Raw genomic sequence first — 17860 nt, 5'->3', positions numbered from 1 at the left:
GTCATGCAGTGGGTCCTTGATGGTCCATTAAACAGAAATAGCTCCTGGGGGGAGCTCTGTGTGAGTCATGGGGCGAGGCAAGGATGGGCCCATGAACAGGGAGGTCTCCTGCTGGGTGGGAAGGTGTTAACATCTCCCCTGACCTCTTTCCTTATCTGTTGTGGCCTGGGCTCTGAGCTGTGTCCTGGGCAGCTGCTACCCATGATTTTGTTAACAGCAGTGCCATAGAGAGTATAGAATACACAGTTTTTGGTTCTACCCACATAAGGATAAACTGGTCCCAGCCCCTGTAACCATGACAATCTCCAAGGTTATATGAAAGTTATACATACATGTTCATGGTGATGATTAACATATCCATAGCTTTTTCCAAGAGTTCATTAACATAAATTACTGCCTAGTTCCACGTGTGCATTAAGGTCCTCAGGTGGTCAGACATCGTCCTTTGGTGGCCTTTTGATGAAGTCTCCAAGTCTTCCTCAGCAGTAAACTTTTGACCTTTGTGTTGTGGCTGGTGCTGGTTAGAAGCAGTTGCTCTTGCAGCTGTGCACCTAGGTTCTGGTTGGAATCAGTTTCTCTTGCAGCTGTGCACCTCGTTCCCTTATCTTCAAGGGTGCTGTGCTTTTTGGTTTCTGACAGCCACACAGGCTGCTGTAAGTTACAACTTCCTTAGTTCTTTCTGTAGTTTCTCAGACATGTCACAGACCTCATTATCTTTAGCCAGTAGAGCTGGTTTACAACCTAAACTCTATTAGCCCTTCATCACGCTGAGCAGTATACATTTTAAGCATTGTACAATTCTTTGCAGTATACCCTTTTGCTATCAAGGGGAAAAAAAACAAGCAAACAAAAATTAAAAGGCAAGGCAAGCAAAAGTATGAATTTCTTGGGTTTGAAATGACAGTCAGGAACACTAGTAACACTAGCTTGTTTCCTGAGAGGTTTCCTGATAGGCAGCCAAAGTGAAGATGTGTTGGACTGGGAAGACTTGAGACATAAGACCATTTTTTCCAGGCTGCATCTCTGTGTAGTCACCAGTCTGTTCCCTGTGTCCAGGGAGAAGGGGTGTGTGTGGGGGTGTCTTCCTGCCTGCTTTGTGGTTGGAAAACTCCCATGGCTTTTACAGTGAAAGGCAGTGGCTGCTGCTCAGTCAGGTTCAGTGCTACTGTGGTGATTAGGAGTCATGACACTAAAGATCTCTTTCAGAATTTCACACCACTGGAAATCAAAATGGAGCTGCTGGAGCTCACTGTAAGTCATCAGAATGTATTGCTGAAACTAGATGCTTTCCATGTGTTGAGTACTGAGGTGTTGGGTAACAGACCTGGTGTGTTATGGAGATCTTTCCTTGTTGTGTAAGAACGTGCTTTTATGGCCACATACACGTGCTGACCAGTTTCCTTGATGCCCCAGGACCCCACGGACTTTGAGTGGAACTACTGGATTGAATGGGGAAGGGAGCGTATTCTGTGGCTCCTGGCTGGTCACCTGCTGGTATCACAAGTGTCCAGGCTGTTGGTTGAGAAGGTAAGTGTGGATTTTCTCCACAGCAGGGTGGTTTCTGTGGGTTTCAGTTTACTCTGGGCATGGAAAACTCAGCACTGAGGCTACTGAGCATGGGGAGTTCCATTCTGTGGGGTCAGTTGTGTGAGTGGGTCTGTAATGATACAGGAGAACAAGTAGGTTGGTTGCTGGAGGTCTGTGTGTGGAGACTTTAGCCTCCAACCCTGGAAAGCCTGTGCTTTATTGTGACCCACAAACCAGTGTCATTTGACGTGTACATGAAAGAAGGGTGGTGTTATTCCTTTTCAGGACTGTAAAGTGACACCCACTTGTGTTTGGCATCACTGGGTGAACAGTTGCATGATTGTGGAAAACGACTGGCATGTGGTGTCACAGCTGCTAGACTGAGGAAGGGAAGGAGGAAGCTATCTTCTCCCCAGAGCAGAGAGTGCTGGATTTCACACGGGCTGCTACAGGAAAGCCCTTCCCTTCCATCCATATGGATACAGTTGTGTTTCCATGTGGTGTTTCATCTGTTCTTAACCTTGTTGAGTGCATTTGTTTCTACTATAGACCCTGTGTAGGACAGCACAGATATTGAGACATAACTAAACTAAAAATTGTTCATTTTTCTTTCTCTAACAGTATAAGCCATGGTGCTTGATGGTTTATGGAATGGCTGCCTGCTGGTTGTTACTGGGGATCAAGGGCTTTGCTGTGATTTTGCTGCATGCAGCTATTTCGTTTGCTGTGGCTCAGTTTCAGCTGTCGCTCCTGACATGGTTGTGTTCCCTTATCCTGCTGTCCACTTTACGTGTACCAGCTGTGGAAGAAGCCAAGGTAATGTCAGAAGGACTAATTAAGCATCAAACTATGCTGGTGTTTGTCCATTATGGCAACTATCTTTATAGCAGAGTACTGTCCCTTCAGTTGACCTAAGCAGAGTCTGGCTTGAAAAACCTGAAATAGTAGAACTGTAGTGACTTGTCCTGGAGCTTCTTCATTTAGAAAAACTGTAGTTCTCCATCATGCTGGCTTGTGCATTGAGACAAAAAAAATGCTTTAATGTATAAATGGCGTTCAGCAGAGCATGATAATACTTTACTAGTGCTCTAGTAAGGACATCTCTTGTTCTTTGGAGCTGTAATCATACCAATTTAAGGTGCTGGTTTAGGTTCATATCCAGGAGCTACCTAGTCAAGCCTGACCATACATTATGGGTGACTGCAGACTTCTGTATGGAAAGGGGGACTGCTCCAGCACTTTGATTTCTACCAAACAAGTTGCTTGCTTGCAACTGGTTGGTGCAAGCTCAATTTTGCTCTTTCTCTAGGGACTTTTGCTGGGCAGTATAGATTTTAGAGAAAGTGTTGCTCAGTTGTGAGAGAGTCCTTATTGCCCTTACTTGAGCTAAGGGGAAGAACTGGGCATGTTTTGTAAGTCTTGTTGCCCTGTCTTCAGGGGGAAGGGAGGTGAGTGGGTAGGACCTCTTCATGTGGTGTAGACAAGTTTGTGTTGCACTGAGAGGAGAAAAGGGCATACTGCAATACAAATGTTATCAGCCAAACTACATTTGCTGATGTTTCCAAGATAATTTTTTTTTTTTTGTGATGATGTGTTTTTGTTGTTGGAAATAGACATGACAGCAAGTGTCAAACTTGGTAAAGGCTCAGTAACATCTTCACAGCCTTGAGCTTTCTCAGGAGTGACTGATTCTCTTCAGATCTGAACTGCAGCTTTGGCAGTGTCACCAGCTGGTTTGGTGATTGTGTTACTGGACCAAATCTGAGGGAGATAAATGGCATTTCTGTAACAAAAGCTTTCCTTCTGCTATAGTTCTTCATAACTTAATATGTTGTCTCTTTGCTGGTTGCAGTAGCTCTTGGAGGCCATTTCTCTGTTAACAGCCAGTGCTGCTTGTTGATGCATGAAGTAGTGTTGTTCACTTCAGATGCTTGTTCCAGCTGCTGTTCACTTTAGTTACTTCCTGCTGCTGGTGACCCTGAAGGTTTGGATCTGGGTGGACATCGATGTACAGCCATATAGAAAATGCAGCATTGCACCATTGTCATCTGGCTTTGTTTTCTCTTGCAGAGAAAGTGGTATGACACTGAAAATGAGTATTATCTGCTGCTCTTCACTGTGTCTATCCGCTGCCTTTTCTGCACTAGCTTCAGCCTGGAGTACTGCTGGCATGGACCTGCCCAGAAGTCATCTTACTCGTTCCTGTGGATGCTGGCATATGTGTTTTACTATCCTATGTTCCATAACGGACCCCTTATGAACTTTGATGAATTCAGTAAGCAGGTAACTGTTTTTTAAAAACAGTGGTGGATTTTCAGGGCATCTGTGCTTCACGTGCATTGGGTGAAGAACTATTGAATCATAGAATTATAAAATGGTTTGGGTTAGAAGGCATCTTAAAGATCATCTAGTTCCAACCCCCCTGCCATGGGCAGGGACACCTCCCACTAGACCAGGTTGCTCGAAGCCCCATCCAGCCTAGCCTTGAACACTTGAGGAATGTGGCATCAACAACTTCCCTGGACAACCTGCTCCAGTGTCTTGTCACCCTCATAGTGAAGAATTTCTTCCTTGCATCTAATCTAAATCGTATTCTTTCAGTTTGAAGCCATTGCCACTTATCCTATCACTACACTCCCTGAGAAAGAGTCCCTCCCCATCTTTCCTGTAGGCCTCCTTTAAGTACTGGAAGGCTGTTATATTGAAGTGGATGGTAATATTTTTTTTACCTGCTAAATCCAGGCACAAAGTCTGTACTTTAAGGCATATATTAAAGCATGGAAGGTTGGTTTTTTTTTTCCCCTCATATTAAGGGTTTTTAATAACAGTCATGAGAAAATGTCAGGTAGATAATTTGATCCAGTTTTCCCTGAGGTCATCTTCTAATGATTATTTCATAATGTAGTTGACAGGTAAGCCTGAGTTTCTATTTATTTTCTAGTTACATCCTTGTCAGAAGTTGTTAGTGATGAGACTTGTGAACAGAAAGTGTTTCTCATGCTAGTCTGTATCTATTGTCCTTCTCTCTGGAAGTGTTAAAGTATGCTGCATGCAAAAGGGAAGGCTGTAGTTAGAAACCAGTCTTGGGTGTTCATGCCTGCATGCCAGCTGTGGCATAACACTGAACTCATGTAAGGCTGGTAACTAGCATAGAGAATATATTTATTCAAAAATATTGTTAAAATGTCTTTATATCTAGTGCTTGGGTGGCAAAAGGTTGATTAGACTACAGTGTTAGAGAAGGTGGAAAGAAGGCAACGTAGTTTTTGAAGACTGGATGGTTCATCTTTTCTATCAGACTATTTCCTTCTGAAATTTTTCCCTTAGTGAGGTACTTTTCTGTAGTTTTTTTTTTCATCTAGTGTCAGATTCATCCCTTCAACCTGGGGACTAGTGACATGTTACATTTGGAGAGTGTTCATAATTTTAGCATGCAGCTGATGGACTGAAATTGTTTCCTCTCCTGCATCAGGTGGAATAATATAACATTTTTAGCAGCAGCTGGCTTTTAACTCTGAAACAGATTGCAGAGTCACAGAAAACTGCTGGTTTGCATTGGGAATTCCTGAAGACTAGTTTCCCCTCATGTTGTTGTGAAAACAGCTGATGATTTACTTGGAATGCTTTTCTTCAGACTTCAGCAAGCTGAGCAGCTCCCTTCATGTGAAAGACCTGCCTGTCTTACTGAATGTTTCTCCTAGTGCTCTGCAGGCTGCTTTTCAAGCCTGCTTCTACACGACAGGAAACCCCCACATTTCCATGCTTATTGCTTTCCTTATTTTCTTACACACTTCAGTAAGAAGTTAAATCACCACCCATAATGTATATTGCAAGTATCATTGGCATAAAGTGTATGAATGGATGTCTCAAACCATGGAACTGCTCTTTCAGTTTATGTATGGAAGCCTAGGCATTACTTGCTTCTCTTTATATTTGGAAGCAAATAGACTGGGCTTTATGAAAAGTGAAAACTGAGATGCTGGTAGACCTCTGAGTGACAAGTCCCATGCTCGTTTGTCTTCAGTGGTTTTGGAAGGTGCAAGGCTGAATGTTATTATCCCAGGTTGGATGTTGTAGAAGTCTGCATACCATAGCAGACTGCATATGAGATACCAGGTCAGAGAGTGGCTTGGGTACAGTGGGTAGAAAAATTTAGGTGTTAGTGTTTTGCATTGAAACTAAGGTCACCTGATATGGCTCAGCAAAGACCTGTGTGAAGATCACCTGTATTCTTGGTGTGAGAAGAAAAAAGAAGATTGAGAAAGGTATGCAGTAGATTCTAATTTAAATATGCACAGACCTGCTTGGTTAAAGCCATAAAGATGGAACAAACTGAACAACCTTTGTGCTTCCTGTTGGTGTTTGCTGAAGAGCATTGTCAGAACCTGAGCAGAGGGTATGGCCTTGACAGGTGAGGCTGGAGAAGAGTTTTGAATTTTGCTGCCTAGGAGTTGATTCAAAGTGCATGATACAGGTGATGCTTATTGGAGCTATTGGAAGAGCTCACCTGCAGAACACATTACTTGAAGCTCATCTCTAATGAGAGGCCCTGCTGAGCATGCTGGAAAGCCAGAGTCCTGGAGATGGAGACAAACTGCTTCATGGTCTGAAGAGTGTAATACAATGCAGGCAGTTGGCAGTTGTTGCCAGGCAGAAATGAACCTGATGGTTCATTCATCAGTGGCCTTGCTGAATTTCTGGGTTGAAGCAAGGCATAGTAATTCTAGTCCTGGCTTTGAAGGCCTGTTCTGCAAATCCCTGTAGACTCCAAGCTTTCATTTAAACAACTGAACCTTCCAAATAAATGTCCTTTATAAGTGAGCAGAGATAACTGCATGTGAGCTGTACTATGTGCTTGCAATTATGAGGAGGTTTTGTCTGTGCAGATGGGTTGGGGTTTGTTGCTTATCTTGTAAATGCATTTTTGGTGGCCAGTTAGACTGCTGAAGGACGTGTTGCACACACAAAGATAGATGTACAAAATGGGACTTATTTTTTAGGCAATCCTATGTTTTTGTTGTTTGATCAGATTCTACTGCAGAAAGAAGGTTAAATTATACCAAAGTGTTTACTATAGTTAGCAGCATCAGTGTTTGGGGCATCTTGGGAAGCCTGTCAGCTGCAAACCTTGTCTTATCTGATATTTAACTTGCACTTGACAGCAATTTGCTCAGTGTGTCATGTAGCTCTTGCTGACTTCAGCAGAGCTACAGGAGAAAAAATAAGAACTGTCCTCAAATCCCATGCAGCTGGTAGAAGTTGGAGGTATTTTAAATGCAAGCAGTCATTGTTTCTGTGGTTGGTAGGGCTGCTGCTTGGAAAGCCTTCATAGCTGTAGTTTCTTCAAGCTTAATAAAGATAATAAAATCAAGATAATATCAAGATAGTAAAAAGTTTAATGAAGTTAAAGGAATTAAAAGATGTCTCATGTCTGGATTCTGTTCAGTTTAACATCACTTGGCCTTTTCTTCAGCAGTTTGGTACAACATGTTCATGAATGGAAAGACCATTCTTCCCTCAAGACTATGTCAGGAATTTCCAAATATGGAAATGGTCAGATATGGTCAAATGGTCCACTTAGTAGCAGTAATAAACAGCAAATGAGATTTGTTTTTTTATTTATTCCTTAGATGAGGAGACAAGAAGCCTTCAGTTTCAAGACCAATCTCAGCATCTTAGTTGTGGGCATAATTCGTATTTTCTTTTGGTGGTGTCTGGCTGAGCTGATGATTCACCTCATGTACATCCATGCTCTCTACAGCAGTGCTCCACCTTTGGAAGCTGCTTCATACTGGGCCTTGGGTGAGTACAGAAACAATAACAGAAATCTTTCTTCCCCTACTTCAGAAACCTTAGTCTACTTCTCTTATGTCCATCTGTAGGTACTTATGTATAGTTTATTCTGGTCAATCACTGTCAGAAAGGTAGTCTACAGAGCCTTAATATAATATGTAGATCCTCCAAAAAGCTTACAGTTGAACTTACTGAGCTGCTCCCTAAATTAAAAAATATAGAATACTTTTTGCAATCTGAAGCATGTGTGCTTAACTTTGGTCTAAAGTGGGTTTTTACCTCAAATCATAAAGGTGGACCCTTAAAGTTTTAGTGTAGGCATGGAGGAGGGGAGATGTTAAGAAATAATATGTTTATTGATCTCCTGTGTTTGATGTTTATAGTCCTTATTCGTGTTGAAAGGTAAAGTGAGAATACTCAAGAACAGAGGGAAGGGATTGCAAACAAGGTGGCTTGAAAGTATCAGTCAGTGCCTCTTAGCTCTGTTTTTCTGCTTGACTTTCCCCTCCTGTGCCCCCTCTCAGCTCTCTTTACAATGGGGGGTGGGGGAAGGTGGCACAGAAAAGTGTGCTGATGAATGTAGCATAAAGGCAAGAGGGTGCTGTTATGTAGGCAGATGTAGGGTGACAAATAAGCAACTGGTGTATGTGGTTGGTTTGATTCCACCCCCCCCAGCAATGTCCTGCTGTGTGTATCACCAGGATAGGAGGGAAAACTAAAGCAGAGAAACCCTAGGCCTTACTACTAGGTTGTGAAAAAGCCTTGGTGGTTGCAGAATTGAAGGTGGTGTCTCTTACTGTACCAGCAAACAACAGGAATCAACTCACACACTGGTATGGTCCTGTCAAGCAGGAGGTAATGTACAATGAGTGGTGTTGTTGGAGGACACTTGTGTATTGGACTCTGGTCAGCAGAGGGCAATGTGTGTGCTCTGTGTGTGTATGTGCACATATATACACACAGTATATATATTTCATTTTTTTTATATATAGTAAAGGAGCAAGAGCAGTTGGAAAGCAGGGAGAAGTTTGTCTCCATGGTTCATTCTACCCCTCCTCACTCAGTCACTGTTCAGAATGTGGATTCTTGAGTTTTCATCCTTTCTAAAATGTCAGTTCATTGATTAATGAAATCTGTTGTTCTCTGCTGTTGCCTGTGGGCGAGAAGCTGGCCACTGGATAAGGCAGGCAAGGCTCCAGAATTCAGGATGAGATACTCTGGCTTTGGTGCTGCTGGCATTTTCCTCCCTCCCTTCAAGACTGCTGGTGTTGATTTAAAAAAAAAAAAGATGGGGGGAATTACAGCCTACTTAGCTGTTGTCTCAAAAGTATATTTGAAATTGAGTGTTTTATCCTAAAAATTAAAATGCACTTTGAACAGATGATTAGGAAAGGCTAAAACACCTCAAAACAACAGGTGATTAAAGCCAGTGTTAAAGCAAGCTTGGACTGTAAAGCTGCTGGATGAAAATATGATCATTTGAATTGAAACAAGTTTCCTGTGGAGACCCCACTTGTAGCAGAGGTATGTTCAAAGTGTAACCCTATGTTAGATGAGCTTTGAATGAAAGCAGGTGTTTAAAATACACTATGAATTGAGATTTTTGAGGCAGAAGTTTGCCACTCCTTAAAATGTTTTCTTTTTGCATTTTATCACAGTTGTTGTACTGGTTCCCTTAGACTCAAACCAGTGACAGGCCTCTGTTGTGATTTGCTTTGGGGAGACATCAATATATGAGTATGGCTCTTGACACTGGCCTGTCTGTTCCTTCAGTGCAGTGGGCTCCAGTGGTACCCCATGCTCCCAGCAGAAGACATTACCAGCCTCCAAGACCCACCAGGCATGATGAGCTCCTGACAGCACAGTGTTAAGGATTGCTCATGGGCTGGGCTTTGCTACTCTCTTCTCAATGGCTTATTTCTCATAACTGCTTACCTTGACACCCCTGTCCTTGCAGCAAACCTTGACTTCAAATCCTTCTGAGCAATGCTGATCCTCTGTGGTGGGGATTATATGAAAACCCAGGTAATAGCAACAGTATGATTTTTCCAGTGGCCAAATATCAGGTCCCCCATCAGGAATAGTGAAGAATATGAGGGGACTGTATCCATGGTGCCTGTTTTTTTTTTTTTTTGAACTGTTGTACCTGTTTGTCATATATATAGCACTTCAGCTTGTAGGAGGTTTTTTAGTGTCTGAACACAGAATTAATTTAAAGATATCAGCTGGACAGCACAGTACTGTTATTTATTGATCCTAGGAAGCTGTTTGAAGAATGAGAGCATTTTCTAGAATGGACAGATCAGTGTCTATATTCACAAATATTTCTTTGAATACTTAGTTATTGGCATATTAAGCAATATTAGGGCATTTTTGCTTGTTTAGCTCTGAGCATCAAATGCAGTGTTTGTAGCAACTTATTTTTGTGTTAGTGCTGCATCTTGTTCTAGCAGCATCAGTCAGATGTAAAAAAGTGTTTTCAGAATTAATGACACAGCAGGAAGACCTGTGTTCCATGCTAATAGAAACCCTGAAAAATTCATTCTTCTCAGTTTTTAAAGTTAATTTCCACTAATTTGCTGCCTTTCCATTTTACATTGTGAAATGAAGATTTGCAGGCACCAGTGATAAAGCCACTGTGGATTCCAGTAGTCCAGTATCCTGGTGAACTTCAGCATAGCAGAAGAATAGCCACACTGGGACAGATCAGGTATTCATCTGCTCACTAGAGGAATGTTTGGACATGATATGTAATGAAGCCTAGGAAAAGAAATAAAAAATAAAGGGCAGGTAGATTGATTTTTTTTTTTTTCCCCCAACATATGATCCTTCAGACTTATGTAGCTGAATGACAGATTCACTGACTTGTATAGTAACTCAAGTAGGAGCTCAACAGTTGAAAGATCTTAAGTTGCAATAAGTGATACATATTTTTATCTTCACTAACAATATAGAAAATCAATGATAAAATTCACTCTGGGGAATATTCTACTCTGCTCTTGTAACACCCCACCTGGAGTACTGCATCCAGCTCTGGAGCCCCCAGCACAAGAAGGACAGGGACCTGTTGGGGCAGGTCCAGAGAAGGGCCATGAAAGATGATGGAGAGTTGGAACACGTCTTCTGTGAGGGCAGGCTGAGGGAGTTTGGGCTGTTCAGCCTGAAGAAGACTGGGGAAATCTAATTGTGGCCTTCCAGTATGTGAAAGGGACTTACAGAAAAGCTGGGGAGGGACATTTTACACAGGCTTGTAGTGATAGCATGAGGGATAATGGCTTCAAACTGGAAGAGGGTAGATTTAGATTGGATGTAAGGAAGAAGCTCTTCATTATGAGCGTGCTGAGATGCTGGAACAGGTTGCCCAGGGAAGCTGTGGACACTCCATCCCCAGAAGTGTTCAAGATGAGGTTAGATGGGGCCTTGTACAACCTGGTCTGGAGGGAGGTGTCCCTGTCTGTGGGAGGGGAGTTGGAACTATATGATCTTTAAGATCCCTTCCAATCCAAGCCATTCTATGACTGTCACATTGCAGGTGTTGTGAGTCTTAGAATTAATTGCTGCATGTAGAGTGTAGCTAGTGTGTGATGTGGTGTCCCCATTTTAGTTGGCTAGTGAGATCACTAAATCACATCCTGATGGCAGCCTGACCCCTTCACAGATAGAAAATGGATTTCTGAGTTCATTTTAAGAAGCATGCAGTGTTTTGCTATTGAAATTAAGGTGTCTGTGCATCTGTCTAAATGGTAATGAAATACTAGCAGAGTAATCTGAGCTTTTTTTCCCATCCTGCAGGATGATGAGGAGACTAAATATTTGGCATCTTGATGTCTGTTTTGAAAGCTGGAAATGGAAATATCAATCAGAAAGCATAGTAATATTTTATTCTCTAGAATTTTGGGTAGTTCACTGCTATATAGAAAGCAATATGTGTGGGGGAAGGTAAATCATTGTTATAAGCTTTCCTGCAGGCTAAACTTCCAGATGGTATTGGCAGTCAACCTGCTTTTTTGACTTGTGTGTTGAGGCTTAACCCCAGCTGTTAACTGAGCACTACACAGATGCTCACTCATTCCCCTTGTGGGATGAGGGAAAGAATTGGAAGGGAAAAAAACCAAACAAACAAACTTGGGAAAACCTGTGAATTGACATAGAGACAGTTTAATAGGCAAAGCAAGAGCTGTGTGTACAAGCAAATCAAACCAGGAATTCAGTCACCCCTTCCCATTGGCAGGTGAGTGTTCAGCTATCTCCAGGAAGGCAGGGCTCTGTCACGTGTAACAGTTATTTGGGAAGACAAATGCCATCATTCTGAACGTTCCTCCTTCTTCCCTCAGCCTCATATTGCTGAGCAGTTATTTATATGGTCTGGAATATCCCTTTGGTCAGCTGGGGTCAGCTGTGCCAGCTCTGTCCCTGCCCAGCTTATTGTGCACCCCCACCCTCCTCAGTGGTGGAGTGGTGTGAGAAGCAGAAAAGGCCTTGACTCTGCAATCACTGCTTAGCAATAATGAAAATATTCTTGTATTATCAACACAATTTTGAGCATAAATCCAAAACATCACACCGTACTATGAAGAAAATTAACTGTCCCAGCCAAAACCAGTACAATGTAGTAATTGTTGATTTATGTAGAGAGTTCTTTCCTGCAAGTGTTTACTAATGAATGTAATGTCTATTGTAGATATTCTGGGAGTACTCAGGCTAGGTGGCTTTAAGGCATTTGTATTGTGAAAAACCTTCTGGTTTTCTTTAACCTAGATCTTTTGATGCCTTGACCATGAGTCCCTGGACAGGTCTGTGTTTAGTCATAAGTAAATTCTGTTTGGAATCTTTATGTCCCTTCAGCTTTGTCAAAAAAGAAGCACTTAGCCTCTAGGACAACCCTTGTGGTCTGTACTTCCACCATTCCATATATTTTAGGATTTTTCTTGCTGCTTGTGTGCTGCTGGAGGGCTGGAGTGTGAAGCTGGGCTGCATGAGTCCTTATAGTACTTTTTTCTTTTATCATTCCTTTTGATTTTGTGAGCCAGCACCTCTTTCAAAGCACTGCCAAGCAGCAGTGAAAAACACTGCTGAGCACTGTGAGCCTAATTATTAATGGCATTGTTTTCCATTCAGGTAATGAAGTTAGAGTGCTTCATGCTTCTTGCATGATGTTCTTTTTCAATGGCTAGGAACAGGAGTAACAGAATTGAGTTATCACTTTTGCATTAGGTCAGGTCAGTGTAGCAGGTGTGAGTGGATGGTTAGCCCTGGCCAGAGGGGCAGGAGAGCACAGTGGGATGGATGTGGGATGGATGGCAATGGCTGCAGAGCTCTGCTTACCTTTGTACCAAACTGACTTGGTGCTGTGGTGCTCGTGTGCTCATAGAAAAGCTTCTCTCAGCATGAGATGTAGCCTCCTGCTGGGACAATACCAAACTAAAGAGGTCCTAGTAGATCCAGTCTTGGGGCTCTTGTCAGGGAGGAGTGTCCTGCTGTGAAGAAAAGGCTGTAGCCCAGTGTGCAATACTTGTTGATAATCATGCTCTTATTAGCTGATTAGTGGAGCTGGAAGCTCCTGATGTAGCTGATGATTGTTGGCATTACTGCTGAGATCCATCTCTAGCCTATCTACTCCAGTGCAGATCTACATTCTTTCATGGAGACTTAATTTATTTTTTTCCAGTAGGTGAAGAGGCATATAAAGAGTAAATGAACTTGTAAAGCCTCATGTTTTGAACTTGATATGGCCCTAAATTCTAAGCTGTTCAAAATGTCTGTTTCCTATCAGACTTGTGCCACATGTCAGTAGCCTTTTTGAAATATGATTGCATGTTTCTCTCTGATACGTGTTTTCTAGCTGAACCTGCCATTGTACTTGACAGAAACAAGCATCTACAATAATTAAAGCCATAAGGTAGATGTAGCTGCAAAAAGGGTAAATTTGTGCTGTTGTCCTCATAACAGAATTGCCTGCTAAGCTGTGATTCTTGACCATGAGTTTTGGTGGTGGTTTAAAGACAGAAAAATGCCAAGTGGGGTTTCTAATTCCTGAATATAAATCTTTTGTCTTGTACCTATAAAAATGTTCTGTTTGATAACTTCTGTCAAAAAATATCAGGCACAGTTTTGAGAATAAGAAAATGAAAACAAAAATTTAAAATTCTGTTAATATTCTAGTTATTCTTGAAACAAAGCTCTGTGAAACTTAAAAGATGCAGGTTTGTAGTGAATTTATTGAGGGTAAATATCTGAAGGTCTAGAAATGCATTTTTAAAGCATAGGAAAATGTAGAATGTTTTAAGGATTGCAAGATGATAAACTGAAAATATCAATTTTTATACAAGTCAGTTAATTTGATCTGGGACTTCAGACAGCTTTGAAGTGTATTGGTTTAAGACTGTACGGGTACTTGGGGTTTTTTTATCCTTTAACACATTTCAGTTTAAAAAAAAACAAAAAACAAACAAACCCAAAAACAAACAAACAAACAAACAAAAAAAACCAACAACAACTTAACCTTGATGCTGAATCCTTTGAGTTTTTACTGGGGAAAAGATAGCATTTTGGCAATACTTTTTTCCTTAGGTGTGTTTTTATAATACACTTGATACAGCTTGTTTTGAATTTAAGGTAATGCTAGTCTGTGAGTTCTTGAAGATTTAAATCAAGCACTAGAGAACAAATAATGTAATATTGTTAATGAATTTGAGAAGTCTAGCATTGATCTTAAATTCCTTTTTTTATTTCATGATTTTATATCAAGAGAAGCAGTGTACTTCTGGCTGTTTTGTGCTATGATGGTAATGCACTTGCCAGTGCAGCCCAACTCATGTGTGGCTGTGAATCTTGCCCTTGGTTTTCCATGAGTAGCCAGAACCCTCGCAGAGCTGGGATGAGTTGAAGACCAATGAGAACTTAATCTACATGTTTTGATGGGTGCCTGTTCCTCACTGAGGGTGATGAGGCATGGAACACTCTCTCCAGGGAAGCTGTGGGTACACTGCCAGTGATGTGTTCAACAGCAGCCTGGGTGGGGCTTTGAGCAACCTGGTCCAGAGGGAGGTGTCCCTGCCCATGGCAGGGGGTCTGGAACTAGATGATCTTCAAGGTCCTTTCAAACCCCCACCATTCTGTGACTGTAGGTATTGCAGGTATTGAGTCTTAGAATTGCTGTATACAAAACTTAGCTACAGACTGGTGACTTGATGTCCACGTTTAAGACAGCAGTGCTGCTGAGCTGTCTGCTGGTTAACAGCAGGGAGAACTTAGCTATATGCTATTAGAGGTGGCCAAAATACCTTTTTTTCCTTGAAGCTTGTGTATTGCCTCAGAATATTTCATCCCTGCACTTGAAATCAAATGCATTGATTTTTGAGTCTGAAGGGAGTGGTAGTCTGGCTCTAAATAGTTCCAGCATGCACAGCCAAAGGATTTTGAATTTCACCAATGCACAGACAGCTGTGATCTTCATACTTGGTTTGTGTGTGTGAGCATTCAGCTCTCCAATGAAGTTTGTCAGAAAAGAAATAAGAAGCTGAATGAGACGGGAATTAAAGCAGAAAGTTGGTTGTATAGATGATTTAGTGGTAAGCCAATGTGTAGCTAATTGGTTAGTATCCAAATTGTGCTTCTGATTGTTTTCCTCTGGGGAAGAATGTTATTGAATACTAGGTGATTGCTTCCCTGAAGGAAAATACCACAATCTTCATATCTAAGTATTCTAGCATTGATTTTTATCTTGTATGGCACAACTGTTTCTTATATCATGCACATATGGATTGTGATATTAAAACTAAAAATATTGGACTGTAGCAGCAAAATACTGGCCATGTGTAGGGCAGCAGGAGTTTTGCAATTTACATTATGAGTGCCAGAATTTTACCCTAGGTTGTTATATATTAGATTAATTTTTAATGTTTAAATTTTGGTTATCAACCATAGTATACTCATTAGTCAGCTTTAAAATGCAAAAGGGATGTTTTGCCAAAAAGAAAAAAGTTATTTTAATGTTTGTGGACTTGTACTGCTGGAGTCAGATGGAAAGCTTTGCCTCCAAGGAATGTTGGCTAGAAGGCTTAAAAATTACTTTAAATGTCTAAAGTACTGCAATGAAATCACAAATTACTGTCAGTTAGGGAAAGCAAAACACTGGAGAGGAAGGAGATGTAACAATTGCATTTTATAGTGTTTTTTTACTCTTCCAAATTATAACTTTATTTTCACTCCTCTGGGGTTAGATTTTACTTATGTCAGTTGTCAGGTGGATGGAAAAGCTCACCAAAAGGAGTGGAACTTTTAAGAGTGAACTCCCACCAGTTTCTGTAAAGGTATTGGCCTCTACTTTTCACTGAATTTTTAATGATGATTGGTCAAGTACCATTTTATTCAGCAGAAAATGTTTGGAATACTAATATGAATCATCTTGTTTTATTTATAATGCATTCTGAGACTGTTACTCACAGAAGTGAGAACTCTGAGGATAGCCAGTATAATCTTCATCTCATCCCTGTGCAAGGTGCTGCATTTTGGGTCATACCCCAGGGTTAAGCTGTGAGCAAATATGCTGCTAAAATTTCTTCTTTGAAAACCAGGCAACAAAAGCACCTTAAGGAGCCTTTTGTCCTGTGGGTTTAAAAACTGAAATATGCCTTAAGCATTCTGCCAAATGAAGTTCTAGGGTTTTTTTAGCTTGACTGCAACAGGAGGGATCTTGTAGGGGTTGTTTGGGGTACACAATCCGGGAGTACATAGGATATTTGTGGAGCTGTCAGGATAAGAGCAAAGGTAACTGTTGTTTATACCTGTTCAGGAGGAACAAGTGAGGAGTGGTTGTTTAGATTTTTTTTTTTTCCAAGATAGTTTTTATTATCCTTGTGTGGTAGAAGTTCATTGCTTCTATCAGTATTTTCTGCTCAACATAACTCAATATTTATTTTTCATAGCTGTCAATACCCTCAGGTCAAATATTTTCAAAACTACAGACACCTACTTATGCCTTCCTATTGGAACTGTGGTACTATTTTGTGTGTCCCTAAAGTAATAATTACATGTGCTTATGTCTTTTAACTGTTGCAAAAGTGGGTATTGTATATCTCATCAACCAGTGATGCTTTAGTTCTTCAAGTAATGGCTGTTTGGAAGTAACTGTTAGTATTAACAGGTTTTAAAAGTATTTCAGGACTTGTTCAAGGTGTTGTTGTTTTTTTTTTTTTTTTAGGTGGCCTGGCTTTAGCTCAAGTGCTCTTTTTTTATGTGAAATACCTGGTTTTGTATGGTATTCCTGCTCTCCTCCTTCAGATGGATGGACTCAAACCCCCAGCTCTGCCTTGTTGTGTGAGCCTGATGCACAGCTTCACTAAAATGTGGAGGTTAGTTGTTATTGCTCTTTAGACAGTTTATTACTGGTGTATGGCAGTCAGTGTATAAACATGTACGTTCTTCTGGTTCATGGTCACATACATGTTTGCTTTCATGTCCTTGTGCTTTTTCTCTTTCCCGTTCATCTTTAGTACTACTTAAACAAATGTCAATTTGATGCTTGCTGTCTTCACACTGCAGGGAGTAGGGGCAGGCTCCCCTCTCAGCATTTTCATTAACTAACTTAGCACTTATTTTTCTCTCTTGTTCTAAACTTCATTTTCAGATATTCTTCCAGAGAAGGTGGAAGAAAAAATGGTTGATTAACCACCCTATGAGGAAAACTGTACTTGGAGCACTTTAATTTCTAGAGTCATGCAGTAGAAAAAAAAATCTTCAACATGTTAAACAATTATAATTTGTCATAGTATTTTTATAATGTAGGATGCATTTTGGGAACCCCTTTGCTTTTAAAGAGTATCAGGACAGTATTTCACTAAAAAGTATCAATTTTTAACCTTACAGCCACTTTTAATCAGTGTATACTGCTGTAATTTCCCTTCAAATTGTCTCCCAGGTGGGTTCTGCTTGCTGTTTAGCCTGTGTAACAGTATCTCTAGTTTTCAGTCTGCAGAATGCTGTGCTGCAGACTTCTAGAAACATAACCTAAAATGATTTAGACTTGTCAGCACTTTAGTGCAGAGACTTGTGTTGCATTAGTGCAGTCTAGCACAGCGTTGCTTAGGGCTCTGACTGCTCTGCAATATGAATAAAGCTTTTTCATTTTAGTCATAAAAACAGCAAGCCTGCTATTACCAGAGCTTTATTGGATGAGATTTTAATTTTGTTTTCGACTTGAAGCTAATTGTAATAAGAAAGCTTTATAGTTTATGATAGTTGGCAACTGTAGGTATGAAATGCAGCAGAAATGGAGTGCAGAAAACAGATGAACTGCTTAAAAATTATTTGAGCTGCTAGCAAATGCATTTGTTTAAATTCTCCTTCAGATTTTGAACTGAACTTACAACCTACAACTTTAATATAGAAATCTGTGGATTTTACCAGGCACTCTCTTGAAAGCAGCATCTGTTGGCCTGCTGGCCCTTGCAGGCAGAGTTTCAAACAGCAGCTTTTTTTTCCCCAGTTCCCCAATTTATTATTCCAGAGAGTCTGTGTATTGCTCTGGAGGTGGCAAACG

At 40.9% G+C, this 17860-nt stretch overlaps 1 protein-coding gene across 1 annotated transcript in view; it reads left to right on the top strand.

Annotated features, from left to right (window-relative positions):
- The window catches only part of HHAT (hedgehog acyltransferase), a gene marked incomplete at both ends in the record, with an annotated part of 18209 nt that extends 1536 nt beyond the window's left edge, over nucleotides 1-16673 (top strand). Inside the window, 5 exons of the mRNA XM_008942948.1 lie at nucleotides 1414-1527; nucleotides 2149-2343; nucleotides 3598-3810; nucleotides 7158-7329; nucleotides 16523-16673. Of these exons, the coding sequence (XP_008941196.1) occupies nucleotides 1414-1527; nucleotides 2149-2343; nucleotides 3598-3810; nucleotides 7158-7329; nucleotides 16523-16673 (845 nt within the window). The remainder of the gene's footprint in view (nucleotides 1-1413; nucleotides 1528-2148; nucleotides 2344-3597; nucleotides 3811-7157; nucleotides 7330-16522) is intronic.
- Between the last annotated feature and the right edge of the window lie 1187 nt (nucleotides 16674-17860).

This window comes from Merops nubicus, unplaced genomic scaffold (assembly GCF_000691845.1).
Source record: "Merops nubicus isolate BGI_N331 unplaced genomic scaffold, ASM69184v1 scaffold7046, whole genome shotgun sequence".
Lineage (NCBI taxonomy): Eukaryota > Metazoa > Chordata > Aves > Coraciiformes > Meropidae > Merops > Merops nubicus.
Note: the sequence above shows the minus strand (reverse complement) of the source record. Positions and strands in the feature narration are given on the sequence as shown.